Source organism: Rhopilema esculentum, chromosome 16 (genome assembly GCF_057945365.1).
Source record: "Rhopilema esculentum isolate cy_ngs chromosome 16, ASM5794536v1, whole genome shotgun sequence".
Taxonomy (NCBI): Eukaryota; Metazoa; Cnidaria; class Scyphozoa; order Rhizostomeae; family Rhizostomatidae; genus Rhopilema; species Rhopilema esculentum.
In genome coordinates, this window is record NC_142830.1 from 10,268,608 (window position 1) to 10,296,607 (window position 28,000).

At 36.1% G+C, this 28,000-nt stretch overlaps 3 protein-coding genes and 1 non-coding gene across 4 annotated transcripts in view; 1 reads left to right on the top strand and 3 right to left on the bottom strand.

Moving 5' to 3' along the window:
• Positions 1-28,000, bottom strand: part of LOC135682338 (aladin) — a 310,265-nt gene that overhangs the window by 171,871 nt on the left and 110,394 nt on the right. The gene's annotated exons all lie outside the window — the stretch shown is intronic.
• On the top strand, positions 4,054-20,736 carry LOC135681912 (aspartate--tRNA ligase, cytoplasmic). The gene is made up of 20 exons (XM_065196561.2): positions 4,054-4,426; positions 5,838-5,922; positions 6,662-6,691; positions 7,202-7,259; positions 7,549-7,641; positions 8,265-8,367; positions 9,410-9,512; positions 9,630-9,704; positions 10,098-10,154; positions 10,776-10,887; positions 11,387-11,434; positions 12,009-12,095; positions 12,792-12,883; positions 13,205-13,260; positions 13,910-13,978; positions 15,238-15,315; positions 15,653-15,776; positions 17,418-17,529; positions 17,821-17,892; positions 20,563-20,736. The coding sequence occupies exons 1-20, from the start codon at positions 4,152-4,154 to the stop codon at positions 20,652-20,654; spliced, it is 1,821 nt and encodes a 606-aa protein (XP_065052633.2). The 5' UTR covers positions 4,054-4,151; the 3' UTR covers positions 20,655-20,736.
• On the bottom strand, positions 14,414-14,485 carry Trnae-uuc (transfer RNA glutamic acid (anticodon UUC)). Its single transcript has one exon. It is a non-coding gene; the product is annotated as a tRNA-Glu (tRNA).
• LOC135681913 (beta-2 adrenergic receptor) lies at positions 20,876-27,974 on the bottom strand. The gene is made up of 2 exons (XM_065196562.2): positions 26,767-27,974; positions 20,876-24,805 (listed from the first exon to the last, which is right to left on the bottom strand). The coding sequence occupies exon 2, from the start codon at positions 24,500-24,502 to the stop codon at positions 22,775-22,777; it is 1,728 nt and encodes a 575-aa protein (XP_065052634.2). The 5' UTR covers positions 24,503-24,805; positions 26,767-27,974; the 3' UTR covers positions 20,876-22,774.

Here is a 28,000-nt window from a genome sequence, read left to right on the forward strand (position 1 = left end):
AAAATTAACAATGACCCCGATTAGGGCAGGGCCGAGTCGAGAGCCAGCTCAAGCCCAGGAGTGATTCACAAAACTATTCTGTTACTAATATCAAGCTTCTTATTTGCATTGGGCTAAATTATTACGTCATATACTCCTCAGCTCGATCTTTGAAGAATCCTTGTCTGAATGGTCTTAGCGTCATTTATATGATCGTAGTAGATTTTGTGTTTACACAAGAATACCAATAGCTTTTTTTTATTTCTTTGATGATCACAAAAGTAATTGTTTTTGCCACTGGGTAGCACATAGCTTGCAATGCATAAATACCAAGCTTCAAATTGTTTCTCAAATCAAGGTATGGAACTCCCATATGGTTATGCCTTGTTACTCTCAGATTGCTAAAAAATCTATTTACAACGCAGAAAAAGTATTTTTTCAGCTACTTGTATGAAGTCAATACCTGTAAAATTGTCACAGAAAAACCGAGTCCATGATCCATTAATACGATTGAAATTTGTTAAGAATCCTTCAGAATCTTTTCAACAATTGTACCTAAAGGGTGCATTCCCTGATTCTGCAAGAGACTGAAGGTCGTTGTCACAGAATAGTTTTGTGAATCACTCCTGGGCTTGAGCTGGCTCTCGACTCGGCCCTGCCCTAATCGGGGTCATTGTTAATTTTATGAACCAATGATAAAATTTTGACGTCTATTTAAAATAGAAGTACTATGAGGGAATGGCAACATGTTTATACGATGTTCTAGGTTTTTTACTATGAGTGCAATTTGAACACTAGGGGCTTGACTCCCTCGCAGTAAAAAAATGTGGCCTCCACTCTGAGGTGCAGTTTTTTAGATTGCCTAAGAATAACTTTTGGGAATTTTTACAGGTCAAATCAAAAGTGAGAACATGCATGTTCACCAATTATCAGCCCTGGGTTTTTCTTAATATGTTTCAGTTTCATTTCATTTTAAAATTCCACTTTTTACGAAAATCATTTAACAACAATAGATAACAAAGACGTTAGAGGTAACAAGATTACAAAAGATGCAAGACCGAAAATTACTTTCGATAATTAGAGAAAATTGGTAGAAATTTGTATGGATGGGAATAAGGGGTTTTCTCATTAGATAAACTAATCGAGTAGAGAGCATCCCCTTTAAAAAGATCATATGATGTTATTCAGTCAGAAAATGTTTTGTTGGATCAAATATCAGAGGTTAAATAATCCAAAGAGCTGGTTTTGCTGATAGACTGATAATTAATATTCGGTAGATATTACTAATGTTTAGTAGAGAAAAACTGTAATTTTTTTGACGATGGAAAATCATCACAGAGGGGGATCGTTTAGTGTGAAATGGAATGCTGTTCCAAGATTTTGCACCAGAATATCTGACAGACCTTAAACCGTAATGCAAGGTACTTTTCTGTCTCAGAAGATACCATTCTCACAAACCTTGTATTAGCCTTGTATTATATTGATGAACATCTGACAACATAACAAAGAAATTGTGAAAAAAAGGAAGAAAAAACCTATTAACAGATTCATTCATGTTCTTATCTTTTCGCCAATTTTAAGGCTAGTCTTCTTATGGAATTGCATATAATATACAAAATGTTCTTAGGTTTCTGTTAATTTCTTGCTAAGCCCCCAAAATAAACCACAGCTTTATTACAGCGTTGGTCAGGCCGTGCAGCACTGACTTAACAAGTCAAATTCACCCCCAATAAATACCGTATTTATTTAGGTTATTTCTTTCAAAAGCAGAGAGATCCTGTTTATCGGCTAGGGCACATGTTTCTGATACACATAATTTCAACAAGTTCTGACCAGGGCGTCCGACGAAGGCGGCCCTGGTGGCAATAGAGCTTTTTCAAAATCTTTTGCTATGGCTGTTAAATTTTCCCTTGGGCCCCCATTTTTCAGCCATTGTAGGAGCCCATGCTGACTGCCAATTAGGAGAAACAGACGAGTTTTTTCCATAGCCACAGGCTAACATGCAAAACCGTGAACTGATATGATCATATGATCAATGCCTCCACTTTTAAACGACCGATTTCCCGAAATTGACGAAAAATACTTCAGATTTACCCATTGCTAGACTTAAAAAATAAATGACTTTTATCCGTTATTTTTGCCTTCCACTAACTCAAGAAATTGTTCATTGTGTTCCCTTAAATACACAAGCGTGATTAAGTTATTTCTTTTGTCTAGTTTTGAAACTTTTCCTTGTTTAGTTTCGAAACTTCCAGTGGCGGATTTAATGGGGGCAACTAGGGGCAGTTGCCCCTCCCTCAAAGAGTTGAAGTAGGTTTGGTGCCCCTCTTTTGGAAATTGTGCGCCCCTTTTGAAGAATGAAAATCAGGTGAAAGAGTCTTAAATTGTTGTTTACAGCGTACTGTCGTCATCAATTCTTGAAGATTTTTCAGTGCCCCCAATATCAACTGCCCCTCCTTCAAATTTGCTCTGGATTCACCCCTCGGAAACTTCTGAAGCATCCAGGATTGGCGTGTAGCGATAATCGCGTTGTGAAGTGTGACGCCATAAAATTTAATTTTAGAACTTTTGATATTGTACCATATTTTTTTATTAGAACATCACGAATTATCTCTAAAATGTCAGTTAAAAAGGTATGCTTAAAAATAATGAAGGCACTACAAAATTCGCAATCTTTTCACGATTATAAACAACCGTTGACTGACGGGACGCAGTGCCTTTAAATTGAAAGTTAACTGCAGTTTTCTGCTTTTTTAGCATGGTTAATCAAATTTAGAGGCAGTGGCTGAAATTCAGGCTTTCATTTGGGGGGGGGGGGCAGGCCTACGATTTTCCGACAAGATAACATCTTGAATCATGCCTAATTTTAAAGAAACTGCACATTTGGATCAAAATAGATGTTTATTTGATGGGACCCTAAAAGTAGCAAGAGAACAATTCATTTATGACCTTTAAAATCAAGATCGATATATCATCTAAGGCAATTGATGATACAAGAGGTCGACCGATCACACTTTTGACAAGTCTTACGTTAATTTTATGCATTTTATCTTGTTTTCGTCAGTGGAAAATATGTTTGAAAATAACTTTTATTCGGAAGAATCCGAGGGAAATTTCGGCTAATCTTTACGGAATTGAAATTAAATATACAATTCACAAGCAGTTTTGATTTTGGTCATATATAGTTTGATTGATTTTTTTAGCACTGGCTAATATTTTATCAGCTATGCTATGTTCAAATTTTGAAAAAAGGGCACAGAGAGGTTAAGAGGTCCCTGGGGTAAAATGGGAAAATGCGGATCACCTGCGAGCGAAGCAAGCAGAAAATTTGGCAATTACGCCCTTAGATTAGCTTAAAATCCCTTTCCGAACGACTTCTTGGAGTAATTTTGACAACTTAAACAGTTGTCTATTATCCGACGAAAGTCCGAATTTTCCGGCGACATCGCTAATTGGGGGGGGGGGCGAGCCCCCCAAAACCCCATAATTCCAGCCACAGTTTAGAGCAGAGATAAAATTTGCAGTTATTTTACGGGGAAAGAGCCTACCTGTGCCCAAGTTGCCATATCTCAGCCAGTTTTTAATACATTTAACTGATTTCACACATTTAGAGATCTTTAAGTTTATGTGATGCAAATCAAAAAATTGTAAAAACAGTTGTTTGTATCGTCATAAGGTTATCGATTTTAATGTGGAAGAATCATTGTGATTTTTTTCGTTCCTTTATTTCAAGTTAGGGTATGCAAAATACAGTAGATACAAAAGACTGATTCAACCAACAAACTAAACTACCAACATAAAGTTGTTTGAAATTGCTAAGTCTGTTTATTGGCAAAAGTTTGCATAAACCTTGAAATTTAGGTCTTGGAAGGTAGCACCTTCCTCTAAAATGAGATCTTATACTATTGACCTAAAACTTTTTACAACTAAACTCGTAGGCATGTTGTTATTTAGGTTTTAGAAAACACACTCCAACATTCCAGCACTTCCAAAATTCCAGCATTCCCACATTCCACATTCCATGTTTTCAAGATAGCCACTTTGTACACGAGGTTGCTTTAAATGAAGCTGTTTCGATAACGGGGTTACGGCCTAAGCGATCGTGTCCCCGTGCTTTAGACCTCAACTTGGAACGGGAACAGCTTCTAGCAAAGTCTGACGAGCCTTTCTGCATGCTAGGAACTCAGCACCGACTTACAAGAGCGTGTTTTCAACTGGGAGAAATTTTACATAGGAATATTTTCCAAAGAGCTCAAACCTGTGTACGATATTCCTGCTGTAAATTGCGAACTATTCCCGTTGCAGAGGGTCGGCTGAACGGTTCGTTGCATTCTATAGCAAAGCCCCGCAAAAGCACCGCCCTCAACATTAGCCTGCGGACAGGCTTCCAGAAATTTGCCAAAATGTCGACAAATGAAGACAGTAATGTGCCCTTAGATGAAAATGGGTAAGCCTTAAGCTGTTTTTTTAAAAACGTTTTTGCGAAATCACATCGTATTTTCGTTCTATTTTATTATAAAGTTTTACAACCTTCAACAATTTTGCATGTTTTTTGTTCACAGCCTATTCAATGTATATTTAAGCTAGTTCCATTTAATTTTTTATATAGTTGATTTAATTTTAATCAGGGTTGAACGTAAAGAATGTTATACTTTCAACCCAGTTTGCAGAATATGAACGATTTTACAAGATCCTGATCGCGCCAATAGCCCCGCACCTCAAGTGAGGGTGCGCAATATTATCCCAAAAATGTCAGGTGCGCCATAACTACCGATTTCCCATAATTAAATTGAATATATATAGTTTTTAGATGTGCCCTTATGTCACCATCTATCATGAATTTCCAATTACATAGATAATTGACAAATATTAGGGGGTTTGTAGTGAAGTTAGTATTGTAAGATAGGCCATATTCCTACTCCTTTCTTGATCATGCCATCACCATGACATCCACTTACGTCATTCACGGCTTGTTCACTCATCTATATCTTGCTGACTGCTTCCCAAGTCTAGATTTTTCCTTCTCCATTGCATCATCATTACATCATCCTAACTCATCCTTAGTCAGAAATTAGATTTCTGTATATATGTATGTTAATTTGTATGTCAGTCAGTTAGTTCAGTTCAGATCAAAGTTATACAGCAACACACTGTCTCTCTCACTGGCTCCGTTTTCTCTGTATGTTAAATAAGACTAGAACAAACATCAACAATGAAAAGTAAATAATATCGCTCCCAAAGGTTGATGCATTTGTAAAAGGGTTTTCATTTTTGATTTGAGTTGTGTAGGCTTTAAAGATATATTGGATTTGAATCTATTTTTGAATTCCGTATCCCTTATATGCTCAAACTTCATAGTTCTGTGTAAATCAGCAAAATTATACCTTTTCAAAGAAGCATAAACTGTTTGAGATTGGCAAATTATAATACCCGGGCCTGTGCCACTGATTCTAAACTGGAGGGACCAACAATGTAAGGAAAGTTTCTTTTTACCCTATCTACCCCCAATCGTGGCAAAAGTTTTGCTTCACAACTATGGACTTTGGCTTAATCTGTTTGTTGTAATCTACAGATTTATCTATCTAAAATAATTTGAGTTGACTTTAATATTTTATTTCACAAAAAGGTGGGGAGACCATGCCCCCCTGGCCACCCCTGTGCCGCAGGGCCTGATTACTGAGGTAACTAGGAACTAACTTTTCCCTAAATCTTCTTCCTGCCCCAAGGGAGGTCAAAAGCCCAAGCGTTTGATGAGGGGATTGGCAAATGCGAGGGAGGTTGCCTGTGTGAAACAAAAGGCTGGCCTTCAACTTTGTATGGTTCTGGTTTTGATTGGAATTATATTGTTTCTTTTTTAGAAAACCTCTCTCGAAAAATGCTTTGAAGAAACTTGAAAAAGAGAAGAAGAAGGCAGAAGTAAAAGCAGAGAAGCAAGCAAAACAGGTATTATCATGTAACATGGAATAATATCATTCTTTATTAATACCATAATGTACTGGCGGCTTTTTTCTGAGGCAATTACCATTTCTATAGATACTGACAATGTCCACAAGTAATAGCTTATATTTCGAGTGACACTAAGTAAAAGGAATTTCAGCTTGACAAACTTTGTCCGGAAGTTAACTTGCACATGATAGAGACTTGTCCCTGAAAATATGTCACGCTTAAGACTTTCATTTACACTTTAGGGTAATATTAGTTCCAAATCAAGCAGACAATCTCTATGATAAATTTTAGGATGTTAGACGGTCTATACTTTCATCACCTCCCTTACATTTGTTATGAAAAATATCATTAAGCTGGTACATATGATAATTAATGAAGGATATCTTCAAAGTATTTCAGTAAATACTTGAGGTAATACTATATGTATCATATAGCAAACCTTTTCCCTCTATTTTTTGGTAGAGAACAACACCTACTGTTCATGTTTTATGCATCCACATTTGGCAATTAGTTTTTTTGCATCTAGTTTTCATTCAATTTATGAAATTCTCTCTCAATATTGTTTGCATTTTCAATGGTGTAACATACAGGTTTAATCTATATGCACATGCATGTAAGTATGGAGCAGAACTTTTCTTGAGTTTAACTCATGAATGTCTGACATTATATGTCTGACAAAAGCTATATAAACATCAGAGTTTCTATGAAGATGTGATTAACTTCAGTATTTTTTCAGGCTGCAGAGGAAGCTCAAGCAGCCGGTGAGGTAAGATGTTTTTTGATGTTTCTACTATTACATATTCCTATTATTTTTTATAAATTATGTTTACATGTCCAGAGCTGTTTGCTACTCTGAATTCCACTACTGTTTGAAATCTTATAAATGCAATAATAACCTGGAATGTTCAAATGAATATTGAACTGTAACAGCCAAACTTGTTCTATGTAGAACTGAAATTTGAATTTCGTAACACTTGTTAATGCCTTATGTATGCTAGGATTTTGCAGGGCTTGAACATCACAACATGACAGCCAGCTGGAGAATTAAAAACAAATAGGATGATGTTTTACTTTTTGTTATTGGTTTGTAATAATATATATACTCATGTGTTAAAATTGGTCTTTTTAGGTTAGCTGTCTTTGTTCATAAGGGTCAAATGTTTGCTCAAGCATGCAGCAGAATTAGTTCTTTCCATGTTCTGCCATTGGAAATATATGTTGTACTATTGCTTTTTACATATATAACAATGCTATTATTCTATATAAAACCTTGCAGGACATCTCCAAAGACAATTATGGCCTAGCTCCTTTGATTCAATCTCAAATGAAATCAGGTATTTGATTGTGTTTGAAGAGCATATGCAGTCTTTTTTGTTTTAAATGGCATATGTTAGCTCTTTGTTTCCTTTTCATAGCACATAAATTTCCATTTGATTGTGGTCTGTCTGCATAAAATTTTGATCTTTGAGGGCTCAATTCATATTGCATCATAATTTTGCTTGTTTATATCTAATTTTCTTTCTTAATTTTTAAAAGTTATATTTAACTGTAGCCTCCTTGGTACACAATTAACAAAGAACTGTAGCCTCCCTAGTACACATTTAAAAAATCTTTTCATTTTAGACCGTGTTTGGACGAAAGTGAATGAAATTACACTTGATAAAGCTGGTAAAAAGATCTTGGTAAGAGGGAGACTTCACACAAGCAGAGGAGCAGGTATTGATGAAAACGTCCTGTTATGATATGTATCCAGTTTCAAAGGATGATATTTGAAATAAAAGCTCAACCTGTTAGACTCACAAAGAATTATTTTTAATGACAAACTGAGCGAAAGGGCAAAAAATTTATAAAGTACCTATCATGAAAAAGTGCCCCTCACTTGAAAAAGTGCCCTCTCAAAGCCATCAAAAATACAGTATTATATGTTATAGACATTAGCATTTATATAACCAGGAAGCTTTTTTCTTATTTCATCAGAAAAATAGCTGATATTGTACAACTTGGGGCATACCTCAATTGCGGAATAGATTTTGGTTTACCATAACATTGCATCTATATATTAAAAAAGTTGAACTGCCTACCATTACAAAGTGATTTGTAAGGTGCATTTAGATCTCCATTTTGTTACTGAAATCTTTGTAAACTATGTAAGTGTATATGTCTCTACAAATCATTTAACTAGAGGTTCTGCTGTTATTTTTTCAACTAGGAGTAGTTTCAAAATGTATGCACTTTTATACCCAAAAGCAATTTCTTACTGGTCTGAAATAAATGTTTCGATTCCTGTAGAAAGATCATCTTTCTTTTATTTTTACAGCATTGCCTTCTTTTTTATTTAGGCAAGCAGTGCTTTATTGTGCTTAGACAGCAACAGTACAGTATCCAAGTAATTGTGGCTGCTGGTGATTCTATCAGCAAACAGATGGTAAAGTTTGCCACCAAGTAAGTGCCTTTAATGCTTTATGCCAGGTGTATTTTCAACTTTCCAGGAGGCTTGAGTTAAAACAGTTATCTACTATTTGTAAATTGTGACACATAAATATTTAAGTATGGGTTTAAATAAGTTGCTGTTGGTTGTGCACTACAATTCTTGTTAATAGCCTTTGCTTAATAAGATGGAATACTTTTGATATTTTTAAGTTCTTTGCATTGGCCTTTTTAAGTCATTATTGTCAGGTGTCAACAGCGTATTTCAGATGAAGGAATTTTTACAGATTGGTTGAACTGTCGTCCTATGTTTTATTTAGTGCCTTACTTATCAGTTCTTCTTAGTTCGATGCAATCTTGTATAATAATAATATGGCACTTGGCACAGGTTTATAAGCTCTTTTAGCTTTTTATATAATTTACAAGAAGACTCCAAACCTGAATACACAACTGAATGATACCATGTGATGTTTGGTGACAATATTATTCATTATCAGACCCTAAAACTCATAATACTCCAGTTATGAAATGTAAGACCATTGTTAACCTTTATTATAACTTAGTAATTAGTACTACAACAAAGAAAAAAGACATAATGTTTGGAACATTTGACAACTTCTAGCTACAGCTATGACAACCCGATACATAGACAAATCCGGTATTAGACAATTCCTTGTTGTACAATTAAATAGACAAGTCCATTATATTAAAGTAAATTAAACGTTTTGACCCTAGCTAATACCTTACTACTTTATCACATGATTTACAATCCCCTTTGTTTAACCTTTCTATATTTAGAGTTGTTTTTTTGCCTGTAATAATATAATGAAGATGACTCTAGCTAGAGTCAAAATCTCTAAGTTAATTCAATATAATGAACTTGTCTACTTAATTGTACAACAAGGAATTGTCTGATACCAGAGAAGTTGTCTTTTTTCTTTGTTTTGGTACTAATTTTTAATTTTTTCATCAAGCTGCGGTTTCCAAAGTCCGAATTTATGATTATAAGTTATTTTTTTTCAGTCTAATTATTATTCACTCATTGCTATCCTTACAGTATTACAAAGGAGTCAATCATTGATGTTGAAGGTGTCATTAAATCTGTTGATCCAAAAGTCCAAAGTTGTTCACAGGATGACGTAGAAGTACATGTGGAAAAGGTGTGTTTAATAGTTGACATCACAAAATACTACTTCATTAATATGTTTATCTGTTATATTTGGCAACCTAGAATCTGCAATTGAATATCATTACTTAGTTCACATAATTTTTTTTAGATCTTTGTGATAAGTGCTGCAAGTCCAAGATTGCCATTGCTGATAGAAGATGCTTCAAGGCCAGAAACAGATGAGGTTTTAATTTTGTGGTTTTCATTTCGTTTAAACTATCAGCAATTTTGTGTTTTTTGTCCTTATTTGTTATCCCTTTTACTACCCCAGTGATTTTTAGAATAGTTAAACCTGAGTGCTGGGCAATGTGGTATCAGAGTACTGATAATGCTTCATGAGCCCAATAAGTTGAGAACAGTTATTATCTTCTAGTTTGAATATTACACAGGCGAAGGGAAATTGAGCGGTATTCTCAACTTTTACAGGGTGGCTCTCTATCCTTACATCTTTTCGGTTTGTTTAATTTGCTCATTTCTGTTAGGCCCTCTGCATTGGGTTTTTCAAGGTTGAACTCCTTGGTTTATAATTTTTGTTCTATATTTATATTTTGAAGTTATTGATATTTTCTTGATCTAGGCTTTGGCACATGTCAACCAAGACACGAGGCTTGATAACAGGATTATTGATTTAAGAGTGAGTATCATTTCAGTTCTTTTCTTCATCTTACATTTGAAGGATTAGAGCGGGGCTTGTTTTCAACCTGCATTTACCTTTTATGTAAAACTTTGGTTTTAGCGAAAAATTTCTTGCTTTCGAATGCATAAAACTAACAACAAGGTGAATAAGTGACAATTCCTTTTTCATGATTATAAATATAATTGTCAGGAAAGAAATTCTTTGAATAGTCCCTTTTGCTGCAAGGACAATCTTAGTGGATCGCCATCTGAAACCTTGAACAAACATTGTTCAGGTTGTGTGCCCCCTTACCCCAAAATTAGTATGTCTCTGCTTTAAATGTACTTATACTGCAAGTTTGAATGGTGGTAAGGGTGAAAGGTAGATGTTGGGATTACATTTATATGCTTCCTGACATATGTTTAGGCTCTTTGTCTCAACAGGTAAGGCCTGCATCGTAGATGCCCTCCGTTTCATGTACAGTTGATTAGCTATTCCATATTAAAAGTACATTTTACCGTTGTTCAAAAAATAGTTTTTTTTCTTTTTAGCAAGCCAAAGTTTTGTATTTTAGTAGGTTTTTGGTTAATTCTTAAACAAGCCAATGACATAACAGCTCGACTCAATCCTCTTTTGTAGACAATCACAAACCAAGCCTTATACAGACTGCAGGGTGCTGTTTGCCTGCTCTTTAGAGAGTATCTTGGAAGCCAGAATTTCGTGGAAATTCACACTCCAAAGATAATTTCAGGTGTGCCTCTTGCTTTTTCTTGTCTACATTGAAAATGTCTCATGATGATATGCAAATTTTTTTAAAAAGTTCGACTCAATGCTTTTTCTTGTGCGAACCTGTATACATGAGTTATAGTTCATTTGTTACAGAGTAATATTTTAACGTTATCAAGAAATACTGCAATTAAATAATATTATAGGGGAATTTTTATGCCAAATATCCATTCGAAAAAATTACCGCTGGGTTAGGGCGATCGCAAGTTACTAGCATTGGTTAACGTTGTTAGTTTGAAAAAATAAATTATGAAGATTGCTAGTTACAGGGCTGTTTAATAGTGCTCAGTGCCGTATAATAGCTGTACACGCTTGGGTGTGTTGAGCAGTGCTCTTCTAAAATTCAACTCTTAGTTTTGAGCAATTTTTTCATATGCTATACACTAAAGCAATTTTTTTGTTACTCCAGTTTAGTTTTTTAATGTTCTAAATCGTGTAAATTTTGCTTTAATTGATTTTTGCAGCTGCTAGCGAAGGTGGTGCGAATGTTTTCACTGTGTCCTATTTCAAGAGTAAGTAGAGAATTTCTAAACGTCTTCACATATCACACAACGCAATATTTGGCCACATCTTGATGTATTAGAGAACGGTTTTCCCTCCACGTTGACATTTTTTCCAAGTGTGTTTTTGTTTAGACATCTACGTTTGGTAAATATTGTTTAACTTTATAACTGGAAAGTCTGGAACACTAATGAATGTCGGTTGTAAGGATGTATCCAGTGTCTGTAGGTTACTTGTACCAAGTTTCGATCATAAAAAAGTAGTAAGTGCTTTTTTGAGGTGTCTACCAGAAGGAATTGTATGGTAGTTGATAATCACTTGAGTCAATTCTAAATGCATCTCACCACTTTGATTGCATTCTTCTATTTTCGTGAATGTCCAATAGTGATTTGCTCAATTTTTTTATTACACTCAAAGAACTCTGTTTTACTATTTTTCAAGACATTGCTCCAAGCCCCTTTTTATTTGAGAAAGAAGAAAGTATTTCCGTTCACTTGGTTTTGATTTCTACATGTTTTATCATCACGATAAGGTATATTTCAGGAATTTTCTTGTTGTTGCTAATAGTTAACTCATTCTTTTTAGATAACGCCTACCTCGCCCAGTCTCCACAGCTGTATAAGCAAATGGCAATAGCGGCTGACTTTGAACGAGTCTTTACTATTGGGGCAGGTAATTATCTACCCCTTTTGTTGTAATGAGGTAGGGTTCAATGAGAAGACATGGTGTCACGGAGAGTCAATGGCCCTTTCAACCATAAAAGATTTATCACTACTTCAAACAGATTGTCTTCAACAGGCTAAGACCAAATTTTCGTTTAACGAGGAAAAGACCCGTTACTGCGTGTTACAAGTCTCTACATTTTCGTGGCCAAACCTTCTCTCTCTCTTTCTCTCCCTCTCTCTGTCTCTCTCTCTCTCTCTCTTTTTCTCTCTCTCTCTGTATCTCTCTCTCTCTCTCTCTCTCTCTCTCTCTCTCTCTCTCTCTCTCTCTCTCTCTCTCTCTCTCTCTCTCTCTCTCTCTCTCTCTCTCTCTCTCTCTCTCTCTCTCTCTCTCTCTCTCAGTCTCTCTCTCGGTCTCTCTCTCGGTCTCTCTCTCGGTCTCTCTCTCGGTCTCTCTCTCTGTCTCTCTCTCTCTCTCTCTCTCTCTCTCTCTCTCTCTCTCTCTCTCTCTCTCTCTCTCCCTCTCTCTCTCTCTCTCTCTCTCTCTATCTATCTATCTATCTATCTATCTATCTATCTATCTATCTAACTATCTAACTATCTAACTTATCCTGTACATATACTGATGATAAACTTGGGTCACCTGTTATTTTGCTGGATTTTCAAGGGATTTTCATACTCTCTAGTGATGATCTATTTGTTTCAGTGTTCAGAGCAGAAGACAGTAATACTCATCGCCATCTCTGTGAATTTGTGGGCCTTGATCTGGAAATGAATTTCTACGAACATTATCACGAGGTATTGAACCTTTCTTGACAAAATGTACCAATGGATTTCTCTCTTTCCAAATAAGGAGACTCGGTGAACTGCATTTCGGGCTATTCGCGTCTCCTGCGAGATGCGCACTGTAAGCCTCGCAAGAGAGAATCATTAAAATGAAATTTTGATCTTGAAACGTTATCAAAATAATCCTGTTATGTCTACTTTAAGATTAATTCCAGGGAGTATTGTATCTAATTCTCGATTGCTCATATTTTATAATGTCACGATTTTACATACCTAATTGACATTTTCAAATAATTGACTTAATTGTGGAATATCCGAAAAATTTCTTCGTAGGTCCTCAGAATGATTGGAGATACCTTCATACATATTTTCAAAGGACTTAGAGATAGGTTGGTGCCTGACTGTTTTTTCTAAAAAAGCTTTAGCGTTGCTTAAGTTTTTCAACAATTTTGACAATGGTTGTTGGCTTCAGTGACGTACTTAGGCCAGTAGCAGAAGTCGAGCTTTTTAAGTAGCTGCCCAGACACGCTGAATTCCATCTGGCCGTTGTTTTGGCGACCTCCCCAACTTTATTTGTACCTACTACTTTTTTATCCGACTCCTTACTACATATATATCCGATGTCTTTACCAACTGCTTCAAATTTTGTATTAGTTTATCCTGACACAAAGTAACAGAATGTTGATTTTATTCTACCTGTATACTGTAGAAATCAGTAAAAGAATCAAAATCCACCGAGAAAATGATTGGACGAGGATTTTATTTTGGCAAAATATACTTTGTGATCTCCTTCTTTTTCTAAATTTGCCATTCCGTTGCCAAATTTTGTCATGAGCACTATGTGTTGGCAAACTTGGCTTCCTCCCTAACATCTGGTGCCGCCACTTCGTGTTACCTTAGCGAACACAAAATCTTAATTTGTATTTTTTAGACAGATAAAAGGTTTTTTTAGAAAGTGATTAAAATTCTTACCGCACGAAGGAAAATAATTTAAATTCATTAACAAAATCGAAATTTTGGAGTTTCTATTTTCTTCAGGTATTCAGACGAAATCAACAAAGTTGGACAACAATTTCCAGTTGAGCCTTTCCAGTTCTTAGAGCCAAGGTAACTATCTCATAATTTCAAGCAATTTTTATTCATTTCAAGCAAGTCTATCACAGCAAGCGAAAGTTGAAAGTCGTTATTTTTGTCCGCTGAATAATTAATTTTCTCGTGTTACCATGGTAAAAAACCATAATCAGAGACCTAGCATTGGTCGCGCCAAAAGGTCGAGCAGAAACCATTTCAAGTCCCCCTGCACCCAAAAATATTCATTCCAAATTTTGAAAGTATTTGTTTCAATGACTACAAATAAAACCTTTGGCAAAACAAAATATCTGCGCTTTTCCGTGCTTTTTCAAAATAACTACAAAATGTAGTATGTCAGCCAAGCCTAGCCAAGCCGGTAAATAACAATTTATCATAAATTTTCTTGGTTTCTTTTCACGGTTTATTGGAAAATATTATTGTCAAAACTTGATTAGTGCGGAGAAAAATGAACTCCCGTGCGGGGAATCGAACCCCGGCCACGGCGGTGAAAACGCCGGATCCTAACCACTAGACCACACGGGACTCGACGATGTGTTGAGAATAAAGTGGATTGGTTTTCAGGCTGCTAGCTTGCTCCGTTGCAACAGTAACTGATATAAGAATAGGTATATTGTTGCTCCAGGATTCTGTCTGACCTGCAGGTTTAGTTGGACCAAACATTTAAAATCGCTGCCATTTAAGTTTGTAAGGTCTGCGAGTATCTTTAGGCGTTAGTAATTATTAAGTATGAATACAAAACAAGAATTCATTTTAAAAATAGATCTCAAAAAGTTCTTTAATTTGAAGTTCAATGAAAAAATTTAAGTTCTAAAAACATGTGACTTAAAGTTTTATGTCTTTCAAAATCACTTCGATCAGTTTCACGGGACACATTTAAATGATGAACGGAAACAAATTGCACATATTCTTCATAAAAACTCTCAGGTTTTTCGCGTGTATTTTAGAAAAGTTCATTAGATATATGAATATTTTTCTTATGTTTACATTTTATTAGAACACCTAAATTTTTGTGTGCCTAAATATATTCTCAAGTTATTCTGGAACGAAATTCAGGTTAATTTCTCGAGGGAAACTTAGCTTTATTGTTATTTATAAGTAATTATGTTATAAGCTAGCTGATTCAATCCGCCTGGCATTAAATAAGGTTCTACGTGGGACTTCTGACCTGTGAGTTTCGATAAAAGAGTTTGTTATGAGGAAACATGCTTTTAAGCTTTTTTGCTACTCTTTTTTTATCAAAGAAATTAACGAGGTTCCAATGTTTGCCCTTTCAGCCTCATTCTTGAATTCAAAGATGCAGTGCAAATGTTGAGAGAAAATGGTATCGAGATGGGAGATGAAGACGACTTGAGGTATGTCTTGGAGTTAAAGAGTTACCGAATAATTTTATAAAATGTATAGCTGCAGTTTTTTCGTTATACGACGGAACATCCTGAAGCCCAGTCTCTGTAATTCAATATTTTTGGGAATTCAAGAGACCTTCACATGAAATGCAAATTTATCTTTAGAAGCATAAAGCAAAATAAACATTATAAGCAAGTTTTAAGATTGAAAAGTTGTTTGTTGTCAACAATACCTCCAAAACAAAACTCTTAAGGGAATTAATGAGATTTTTGAACCCCGAATTATTTTCTACCATTCTTTTTGTAAAAAATGCAATAAAATTAATAAAAATTAATATTGTTTTAGCACTCCAAATGAGAAATTTCTTGGGAAGTTGGTGAAGGCCAAGTATGGTACTGATTTCTACATACTTGACAAATATCCTTTGGCAATAAGACCATTCTACACAATGCCTGATCCAGCCTCAAAGGTAATATTTATATTTTGAGTCAATTTTGAGACTAACATCAAACGTCTTTTACTATTTAAAAGTAATTTGTGCACGCTGTTGCGGGAAAGTCAAAAAACACCTCTTTTCTCCCCAACAATTATTATTTATTTCTTGAAATGGTGATTGCAAATGTTTTAATTAGTTATGCTAAATCTATAATAAGTTTTAGAACTAGACGGTGATAAATCGAATAAGCATCTTGATTGCCTCGAGTCAGTTCTTGAATCTCTCTGTCGTTGCATCTCTTTCTAGTAAATCTTGAATTCGTTAAGTATTTTCAAAAGAAAGTTGTTTTTGTATTTCTATATGCACGCCAGTACACTGATAGATGCCATTTCTCCAAACATGATTATACAACTTTTTTAAGCTCAGATTTGGTTTTAACACTATAATTTTAGGCCGTATACAAGACTTGGCCAGAGGCCTGGTACAATATGAAAATTGCATTGTTGATAGTGTAGTTAGAACATTTTCTTGGTACTATTTGACCAAATCTTGTAGTAGGGATCAGGGGCGGACACTTGATCAAATATTGGGGGGGCAAGCCTATTGTTTTATTAAGATGACGTCACATTTCCCTTTGTTTTAAGACAAAAATCCATTGTCCTCTAAAGTATTGGGGGCGGTCGCCCCCCCTCGTCCCCCCCCCCCCGTCCCCCCCCCCCCCCCCCCCGACAAGTGTCCGCCACTGGTAGGGATGTTAGGGTGTAGCTGTTAAGTTCTGTCCAATTTTGTTTGTAATAATGATTTGATAAAATCAGGTGTTATTTGTGAAGGCTGCTCCCTGAAACACTCTCAGCGGGTGGGAATTTGTTTTTAGAACGATATGAGTGAACATAAGTCTCAATATTTCTTCTTTATCTGTTTTCATATCACTTTAACATGCAACGTGGATATTTCCCTCATTCTACATTATTTAAACAACGTTTGATGAACTTTAATGGTTTGAAATGTCGTGCGAGTTCAATGATTTTGTCTATTGTCAAGATTTCTAGAAATGCTAGGTTTATTTCAACTTTAAAAAAAGTTCAGCCAGTTAATCATTGGGGGAACTTCAATAAATTTTGTTTTCAATGGCAGAAAAGTGCTTTGGTTTTGTTTGTCTTCTTTTCGAGGTACAGGAATTTCTACCTGTCGACTAGGCTTTTGTGAATCTATTCTTGAATTTCAATTTACTGCACGAATATCTTTAGTAATTGCAGCGAATAAAGTTATTCAAAATGAATCCAGTAAAATTTTCAAATCCCATTTCACTGACGTGTTGTCTGATGAGAAAGGAATTTTTGTATTAATAGCATAGCTTAGTGGCGTGGTAATCGATTCATATCCGTTAAAAAGGTTTAATCAAAGGATTTAAATTTCATTGAAATTTGTTCTACAAGCCACCACCAAGCAACCAGAGTCTGTGTATCCATCTGGTACTGCACTAAATCTTTTTCCCTAGGGTGGAAATTATGCCCCGCTTTACCTGTCTTTTTCCTGGAAATGCTCTTAGAAAGTGAGAAATTTGAAACAGGATGCTGTCACCGCTTTTTAAGAAAGCCAATAGTGCCAGAATGGCTCGAGCACCGATAAGTGGGCTCAACTACCAGTTTTTGTATGATTCTCTTCAAATTTTAGATGTACAGCAACTCGTATGACATGTTCATGCGCGGCGAAGAAATCTTGTCTGGTGCCCAACGAATTCACGACCCAGACCTTCTCACAGAAAGAGCTCTTCATCATGGACTAGGTAGGATTTGATGCCTTTTTTGTCTTCTCTTGTTTGCAATTGCAAAATGTCAAAGGTATCCTAACTATATTTCGCATGTACGTTGCAAAGGCCTCTTCTTAAGACCTGCAACAATGAATAGTTACCATTTCTTTTGTAGGAAGTGATATGGTTTGGAAAATGAGCCAGATCTATTCCCTTTCTTGCACGCCTCCTCATCCTCCTTGATCCCTGTCTTTCTGGAAGGTTTTAGACTTCGTTATATTGTAAAATAGAAGTTGCTCGGTTCTTAAATACATAATTTTTTTTCAGAACTGGATAAAATCAAATCGTACATTGATTCATTCAGATTCGGCTGTGGTCCTCATGGTGGAGGTGGCATAGGTAAGTTTTGATATTTTTTAGTGTACCTAGTTCTTGGAAATGATATTTTCCTACATGATTAGGTCAAAAATCTATGGATATCCCAGAGCTTAATGCACTCTTTAATGGGGCCTCCTCCCTGCTTTGTGGAAAGTCCTCCCTCGTGGAAGATTCTGTCTTCATTGAGACAGATGCTGCAATGGCTCCCCTGTTGGTAAAGAGGGGGGGGGGGGGATATTGTGTGTGAGTGGCTTGGGTTTGGGTACAGATTTGAAAACGTAGCTGGCCAGCTCAGTTGATAGAGCACAAATGTCATTGATCGCGGGCGAGTCCTGTCCTTGTCTTGTCACTCGCTTACATTATATCTCGGTGTAATCATAGTTCGAATCAACAAATAGTGATACGATTCTCACTTGTCTTTATTAATTTGTATCTGTCATTAATAGATTAAACCCACTGATCTATAAAAAAGACTGGATCGAGCTTCCTATTGTCTTGAAACACCTAAGTTTGAAGCCCGTTCAATTTCAAAGGAAAGAGCACCTTAAACAAAAGGGGAACGACATTCCTCAAAATCAATACTTGAATGATATGGATATGCGAGAGCTACAATGCTGTGTGGTATGAGTGCTGAAAAAGAAAAAGGCCAAAGCAGCTGAAAACATTGCTAGGATTGATAGAGAAGGCCCTCTACTCGTATGGGCTGTTCTGGGGCCCTCTTCTCGGATGGCGATACACTAGTCACGATAGAAGCTCGATCCAGTCTTTTTAATAGATTAGTGTCAAGCCTGGTGTGAGTTGTAAAGCATTGGTGATAGTGGTCTATATGTTATTAATCGCTGTATTGTTTATAGCTGTATGATAAAAAGTTCACGCTCTCACCTTCTTAGAGCCTCTCAAACAATGAAATAATATAGAAGGCGTTTAAATTTTTAATTCTGAAACTGCGGTTCTTTTCGGTCTGTCAACTGAAGCTGTTGTGATCCACTTGCCATTAGATATTTGTCAAATACACTTAAAGAGAGAATAAAAAGTTAACACCATATAGACATAAGAAATGAACTTATATTCAATGCAGCTGTTCTGGATCCATCACCATTTCAGGTGCCAAGTGGTCGATGTGATCAAACACACGATACTTGTTGTAGTATCAGGTTTACCAGACACAGTTATGTTTGTCATTAATGTAATTCATTAATTTGTCTCATTTATCGGTGTTCTTGTATTCTGAGATTAAGAAACACAAACATTTTAGAAAAATAAAACTACTCTTTTGAACCAAATTTAGAAAACATTAAAACATTCTCCTTTGAGATCCAACGACGCGATATACATGCAAGATTTTGTAGTGGTTCATTACAATGAGTATCCATACATAATAGGCGAAGCAGTATTTGCTCGCTTGTGGCTAATGCGAATCACTTTATGTTGCTTAATGCCATATGTTGATATTGTTAGATGAAATTCGCTTTTATTAAAGAATAAACCGCAGTGATGCATTTAACCATGGGCCCAGGGGCCCCCTAAAATTCTTCGATTTAGAGGGCTCCGTGCAAAATTTTAAAAGCCTTTTAAGTGCTCTTGATTTCAATCTTGTGTTTGCTTTCTCCGCTCGCAGGGGGCCTCATATTTTGTTTTTACCCCAGGGCTTTTGAAACTTTCGCTTGTCCTGGCTGGAGCTTCCCCCAATACAATGACTGCACTTAGTTTGTTGCTCAATTTGTCATACAGAGGTTTCTCCAATGAAAAATGTTTCACAATGCTGAAAAGGGTAAATAAAAAGAGTGTGAACTAAGGTCCACAATGCCACAGTAGCGCGTTGTTTCCTTATGTTTAGTGGCAGCAGATTATGATGTCCTGGGAGTTTAAAACCCCAATAAAATCATCTAAAAGTTTGCACTGAAATGTACTGAAATGCGAAATGGATACAAGTTTATTCGTACCTTATAGTTGGTTGATTATGTTTGATTATGTTTAGCCAAGTGCAACTTTGGACCCATGGCCCCAACAGACGTAAATGCGGCCCTGATAAACCACACTCTGTTTACACTAATGCTTTTTTTTATGTTTTTCGGTATATTCCTCTTTTATTAAATTACTTGTGTAGCTGACAATCGATTTACCTAACAAGACAGTTTTCCTTCAGTGTCTTACCCACTGGATATAATTTTAATACGACTAATATGTCTAACCTAGCCCCAGCTGAGGAAATTATTTATTTCAAAGACATATAAGTTTAATTGCTTCCTACCCGCCATTGCTAAGTTATTTTAACGATAATTTGATTAGACTCCAGTCCAATTTAGTCAACCGCAAGGTAACATTAAGTTTGATAATAGCCTTAAATTTAACTTCCAATTCAGTAAGACATCAATGCAATTAGTTTTATACGTCAAGTAGTTTTATATTAGTTTGTAGACACTGGGGTATTATTAAAGGCTCTTGTGCAACCGACATGCTTTGCGACTGTAATTTCAAAACAGACGTAATATCGTACTGCATGAAGATACAAAATACAGCCCATTCCTCCTCGTGTAGAATACAGCTATCACCAAACATACCAGTGGCGAAAGTGGCTTTAAGAAAATCACTTTGTATTTAACTTTCGTTTTTTTCGATATTGCCCTCTGCTTCTTTTTTCTGACAGGAAATTGTTACTAGCTATTCATATGTGATTTAATTTCTTTGAAGGTTTGGAGAGAGTTCTCATGCTCTATCTTGGCCTGGGAAACATTCGCAAGACATCGATGTTCCCGCGAGATCCAAAGCGTCTAACACCATGAAGACTCGTGACTTTGCTTTTGAAAATCAACCATAATTTCATTAATGTAGTTGATTCTGAATAGATTTTGTGAAATGGAAGAAGATAGCTTTCCAGCGTTTTTTGCATTCATGATTTTTCTCGCTGTTTTAAGGTAGGCTTTCACGAGGGGCATATCATATGTACGAGTATAATCGTTCTGTTTTTGAAATCCTGCAAAATCCCTAAAAAACTTTTTGCTCTATAAACTCTCGTACGCTTTTATGAAAGAGTGAAACACCCCTCAAGCTTTGCGATGTAGCTTCCACATGTACTGCACCCTTTTTGAAGCCATCTATTTCACACCCAATTTTCTTCAAAAAAGTTGTTTAAATCAATGTGAGTGGACGTTTGCAAAAGAGCAAAGGCTTTTACTTAGGGGCAAAAAAACTTTTTTATCGCCAACTGCCTTAAAAAAAATTGCAAGAAATTAGATCAGCGCCTGTATGTAATTTCGCCACGTACGTGATAAAAAACAGATTTCAAGGGTGCCTTTACTTGATAAGAACAAGTTGATTATCTTCATAAAAACAATTCTTCTCTTTTTTGAAAAAGTATCAATATGATTTTTTTGCGTTTCGAAGGTACCGTAAAATCTTTCAGTCCTAGAGGGGGGTTTATTAGAGAGGGGGCTAATTAAAAACTTGAAGTAAGTAATGTTTCAAAAATGCCCTTGTCTATTTTTTTATAAAAACCTCATACAAATGTTCTCAGAAAACTTCGCTAGCAGCTTCGAAAGTTTAATCAATCTACTATAAGGTCCTCATCTTCATCAACATCACCAGGATAAATTGATAACCAACCCTTGGACATATTCAAAATAATTTCAACTGACTACTATGTCACACAAGTTAGACTTTACATAGGCCGTATTTAATGCACACGATCTTATTATCATCACACCCTTCAAGAGACCCACTAAATGCACATGTTTTCTATGTTTGACATCAAAGGCTAAAGTGGGGGGCTTAATAGAGAGGGGGGCTCAATATAGAGGGGGCTTATTTAAAGTTTTTGCTTGATAAGGGGGACTTAATAGAGAGGGAGACTTAATAGAGCTTTTACGGTATCTTTTCTTGGACAGACTTTTATTAACGATGGATCTCTTTGAGTGCATCCCTAAATATATAGACGTGTCTCTGTTCTATCCGCAGACAGGGCCAAGGGGATAGTAATTGGTGTTTGGTGATCGTTAAAAGTTTTTAGCATTAAATTTGACTTTCGTAAAATATTTTGGTCGTGTTATTAGGCGAAATGGAAAAGGAGGTTTAGCTGGTTTAATTTAATTTTGGAGAAACTGGAATTTCAACCCTATTTCACTTTATTTACATTTATTTATTTGTTATCAAATCAGTAGATATATTCTACAAAACGGCCACATGCTCAAAAGATAAATACAAAAAATGGATGTTGTATCTTCAGAAGCACTTTTGTATAAAACTACGGTAAGCATTTGTTGTAGTTCGATGACAATTTTTGTAGATTATACGATTGATTATTATTCCAACTCTATAATTTGCTTAGAGATTCTACAATGTTTAATGCATCATAAGCAAAACAATCTAAAAGTAGATCACATTTAATCAGGACACTTATAACTGATTTTTGAAAGGGCTTCATAACTGATCATGTTATATACTTTTTGTTAAACATTTGAAAACGATCAAACGTTTGATGACTTGTTTCCTTCATACAGGTATCAATCAATTAAGGTGGGCATCAAAGTATTGACCATTAAGTTAGGACGGTTCACAGGTAAAAACTCATTTGCCAATTTGATGTCTTTTCTGGACTGTTTTTTCTATATTTCTGTAAAATCCAACAGTATGGTGTAATTGCAATACAAATTCTTTTTAAGAAGCATTAATGTACGATCGCCCCTTGTAGCTTATTAGCACTTCCTTCCAACATTGTTGAAACAGCCTATAAATTCATATGAACTTCATTAATTACTCATACCCGAGAAAAGATTTTTCTATCGTCACTAATGGACATAAAGTGATTTATGCCAGTTTACTCCTACACGAAGAACCTGAAGAGTATTCTCTAACAAAAGCAAAATCTTACAAACATTTTATAATTGCTACCTTTGTCTCCTTCGTTCTATGCTCGTGTCACCTGAGATTGCAAATTGTTAGCGTCAAATAATTTTCCTATGAATGAAATCTTCAGTAGCTCAGCAGTTTTTTGCGTCCTGTCATTTTTGATATTCTCCACATGGGCATCTAGTGATGGTTTATGCGTTGTCGTGCAGTCCCCACTGCCAAAGACCCAACCGTCTTGTAGCATTTTCTCGGTTTCATCAGTAAATGCTTCATTATTGCCCCAGTCTTTAAACGTGAGAATGTCCTCCGATGCTTTGAACATTACTGATTCAGTTTTGGCATCACATTTCGAGATGTTTTCTACGTTATCGTATATGCTTGTTTGAGTCATAAGTTTTTTTGGTAACTCAATCTGGGCTTTGAATCTGTCAGTTGTACCGCTGACTTCATCAGCATTTATTGAATTTTCTTCTCCAGATGGGTCATTTACAGCAGATATGTTCACCAGGCTTGGTTCACGCAGCACTAACTGCGGTAAAAGCTTTGTGCCTTCGTATGGAAAGTCGAGAAGGTTTTGATCGTTCTCTACTTCTCTTTGTTTCAGTGACTGAAGCTTTATATTTTCACGTTGCAAATCGCCTGGATGCAAATGTCCATTGTGAACGACGGGTGAGTACACAATATTCGCAGGTTCATGGTGGCTTTCATCCTTATGTATCGAACTACCTTTTCCACTCGACTTTAGGAACGATCTCTTGTAAAAACTATCCGTTTCCCCTGAGAAAGTCCCCCTTCTGCTATTATAAGACTGACATCGAAAAAAGGCCACCAATATGTTCTTGTCTAACATAAATGCCCGAGAAAACTCAGCTTCTTGAAGCGTGTACATAAGTGGATTGAATATAGATGTAAGAAACCGAATCAGCATAGCCACATTTAGGAAGTGAACCGGGATTTTGGAGAAGACGTCATCACTAAAGGGCCTAAGTATGATCCATGGTGCCCAGCAGATGACAAATGCCGCAAACATAAGTACAAATATAATAACTGCTTTCCGCTCCCTTTTGCGCCGCAATGACTCTTCATATTGCCTAATTGATCGTCTGCGCTCGTTGCTACCGAGCTTTTGAATCGCGTAGAACATATGCGTAAACGCAGCAGTTAGGCCCAACACTGGCACTATGAAGATGATGGCTCCAGCAGTTGCGTATCTTGTATCGTGTGATATAACTGCTTCGTATGTTTCTTCTGATGGGTTATCTTGCAGAATCATGTAAAGCCAGGCAAATGGAATCAGAGAATAAGAAATGGCCACAACCCAAATCATACAAAATACAGTTATGACTCGTTGACGTTGGAGTAACACGAAATGTCGCACTGGAAAGCAAAGGCGCGCGTAACGGTCCATTGTTATAGCGCATAAACTTAGAATAGTGAGGGATGCGGATAATACAGTTGCTACGTCGCCTAACAGAAACACAATTATAAACCGATTGAAGTCGATTTGTCTTAATACAGTCCCTGCTATTATAAGAGGAACAGTGACCAGTCCTGTAAAAAGATCTGCCAATGCCAGGCTGAGTAAGAGCAGGCTTGAATTCCTTCGCAAGTTTTTTTTACGAAAAAACACTGAAACAACATAACTGTTCATGATTACTATACAAACAGCTATAGCAATCAAAATATAGTCATATAAATTCAATCCGTAGTAAACATTGGTAGAACGTTGCACAGATGCAAGGTTTTTTTCTGTCGTCCCATTTGACGAGTTACTCAACATCTCCATTTTAATATTCAATAGCAATTGGCTTGGCTGGTTTTTCCTGAAAATTGTCACTCATAAATTCTGTAGTTGGCGTTCGAATTTTTTACTTAGTCCACAATTGCTACTGTCCTAGAACCAAAGATTTATGTTCAATGTTCTGATATCTGTATTATGACTGGAATATAAACTCGTATTGCCTTCGTTTGCGTTTTTCAAATATTTGATCTCTGTTCGATTTTCATGCTTGTGTTCCATGGCACTGTCTGTGTCGAGTAGGCTGCCGCCAATACATTGTCCTTTCTACCAACGTTGGAAAAACACAACCTAGTAAAAATTAAAGTCCAGGTCAGTGGTTTTACAACAAAAAAAAGATTAAATGGTAAATGGAATAGTGTAAACAAGATGTATTGGTTTTACCAAGCTTAAAATCCCATTTTGATTGCTTTAGTAGCAGGCTTGACGCCTTTGGCTTGTAACCCAAGGCACCGGCAATAACCAGATTTAGACATTTAATCCAAACATCAGGTAGACGCTCCAGACACCATTTCATTTGGTGCCGCCACGTTTGACTTTGCATTTTTGGAATGCAGCCTAAGTTTTATTAAGAAGACTGTTATGCATTTTTTAATTCAGATTCGACTACAAAAACCGACTTTATATTAACTAAATGATGTTGAACTTTTCTGATGCATTGAATTCTTTCTGTTTATTGATGTTTAACAACATCTTTGCCAAGTCCTTCGAAAGTTCTCATCTCTTTAGATCTTAACCTTGATTTTCTAATCATAATACGTGACTTCAAATGCTGGACCGACGATAAAATTCTGGGAAGGGGACGGGGGCATGTGCCAAATGAGCAAAAAGGACAAAAAAGTGACTTCCTGCTCTGTTCAATTGAAACGAGGGACCAAATTTGCAACTAGATGAATAATGGGAATGGGGAAATGTTTAAAATCGTTTATTGTCTAGAACAAAAAGCTTTTACAATGGCTGGAGGGTAATTGCCCCTCTAAACCTGGACAGGGCTTGTATTACCTTCTAGTTCTTGTTATCCACGCATCTACAGTTAATTTTTACTGCAAAGTGCTTCCCACACATACGTAAAACAATCAATACCAAATCTAGCTATACAAGCAGTTTCAAATTTTCTGCAAATTGGCCATTTCGTGAAAGAACATAACAGATTTGTATTGTACCATGGCACATTTGCTTTATCCAAGTAATACCTCTTGGAATTATAGATTCAGTTACGAATATTGATTGGATTGAATTTCGAGATTTACTAATTTCTTGAAGTTTATTTTGTTTTTTAACAAAAAGCAATTTCTTCCCCACATTATTTTTAACATCAGTGCATTATGGACAACTGTGTACGAAACACACTTCATACTTGAATATTTCTTTTCAGAACTGTACCTCTCTGGAACTCCAGTGATTGGGTAGCGTTAATTTCATAGTAAGAAAAAGGAATCCTAGATTGATACAGCAATCTCTTTCACCATCTAGTGTTACCAGATCTTAGGAGAACGTTCAGCGGATATCGAACGGGAACCAGATTGTTCCAGTGTATCTGGAGAGTGATATTTGCGATTCCTAGGAATTATGACTACACGGTAGATTCCAGTTATTTTCAACTCAGTCATGCCTTTGTCACTTAAATTGATGCCCTTTTATCTGGTTGTTCTGCAGGAATGCAATTCAAAATAAATTGTAAAATTCAATGAAGGGCCCTATTCTCAGCGCACACAGATTATTCTTCATCAATCTCCTAACAAACGCTGGCTCTACTTTAGTACGATGTTGAAACTTCAAATTGACAAAATTTTACACAACTTGAACCCAGGTTTTATGAAAAACTTTTTCCTCTCACTATCCACTAGCTATAATATTCGAAAAATGATTCTTTTTTCCTAAGGTCAAAACTAAAAATTGAGGTATAAAGTCTATTTAGCTTTCTAGGTCGAAACATTTCGAATTTGCTTCAAAATGAACTCAAGACATCATAAAATGCGAATCACTTTAAGATGTTCATCAGAAATCAGTACCTTGAAAATAAATGCTTACAGTCGATAAACTTCATAGTGCAACCTCTCCTGAATTGCTTCATGTCAGTGTATTTTAGTGTCTAGACTATGGTAAAACTAACATTGAAAAAGGTATTATTAAGTTTAAGATGTCCCTCTATTCTCATTTCGGAAGTGCTGCACCTATCAAATTGGCTGCTATTGCTTCTGCAATTTTTTAACCACATGTTACAGAAAGAATGCTTATCCAGATACTCTTACCTCAGATATTGTTGACTTGTCAATGATAAAAGCTTAACGTCGTAGAAATGTTGAATTCGATAGATCTTTACTTGCTTTAGCAACTATTTGCTCTGCTCACCGCCAGTATCGTCTTACTTTAAGCGACACCAGTTAAATGTCATACTGTTGAGGGTGACGCTCTAATCCAATAGAAACGGGCGTGCCATGTAGAAAACAGCCTCACATAGATGGTACGTTAGCCGGATAAATAATGATGATCACTATATAGATTTTTATGACTTCATCGTTGCAGAATCAGACCCTCTTCAAACAATCGGAGCATTAGAAAAAATCCATTTTCTCAGCCTCACAATTTTTACTTAATCTTTCATTCGCTCAATGTTGTAACACCATTTTTCACGCCAGGAATTATCTACAGATCATTGCTTTCTGCTGTAGGCGTTCTCTGTTATCTCACAACTTTGTCTACAGCTAGCAGTTGCTTTCGATCATATGCTCTGCTCTCATTGCTTGTTCTGGCAAACCACTTTGTCCTTACATACACTGATATGCGTACAACTGCATCGATTGCAACGCCACTGCCAAATCCACTAGCAGCTTTCTTCGAAGCTTTAATTTCTGTCCTGGTGCGTTGGTTATCTTTACACAATGACAATTTTTAGCACAATCAAACCAAATCAGCTGAGGTTGTTCGGCCTGCTTTATAAAATTTTTGTGACCAAACCGCTTGATAATTGCAACCGTACTCTTTGATAATGTTTTGTTTCTTGTTGTCAACGAAATAATCTCATTCTCACAAATGCTATTGCAAATGTATTTGAAAATGAAAGAATTTTGCCTAATTTATCTTGTGTTGCGTTAGTTGTAACGAGCACCTGGTACTGTGACTCTGAGCTTGAAACTGTATGCTCTTAATACTTTGTACACTGTTCTTAACCAAGGTGGAAATGGGTTCAAGCGAGGAGCACAACACTCCATTAAGGTCTCGTTCGCCTCTGACTGACAAAATCTTTTTCCAGAAAAACCTTAATCTAAAAATCTTGTAATGTGTTTGGAAAGAGGCATAAACCCTCGAGTTCAAGTTTCCATACCCCAAAAACCTCGGAAGATTTATACAATCCCGCCAATAACTGATCGACAACCATTTCGTAAAATACACTCTCTCTTTTTATAAGAACAATTTTATAAGAACACGAGCCTCCAAACTGGTCAAAAGTTAAGAACAAATTAAGAACAAGCTGAGGCTGAGCTT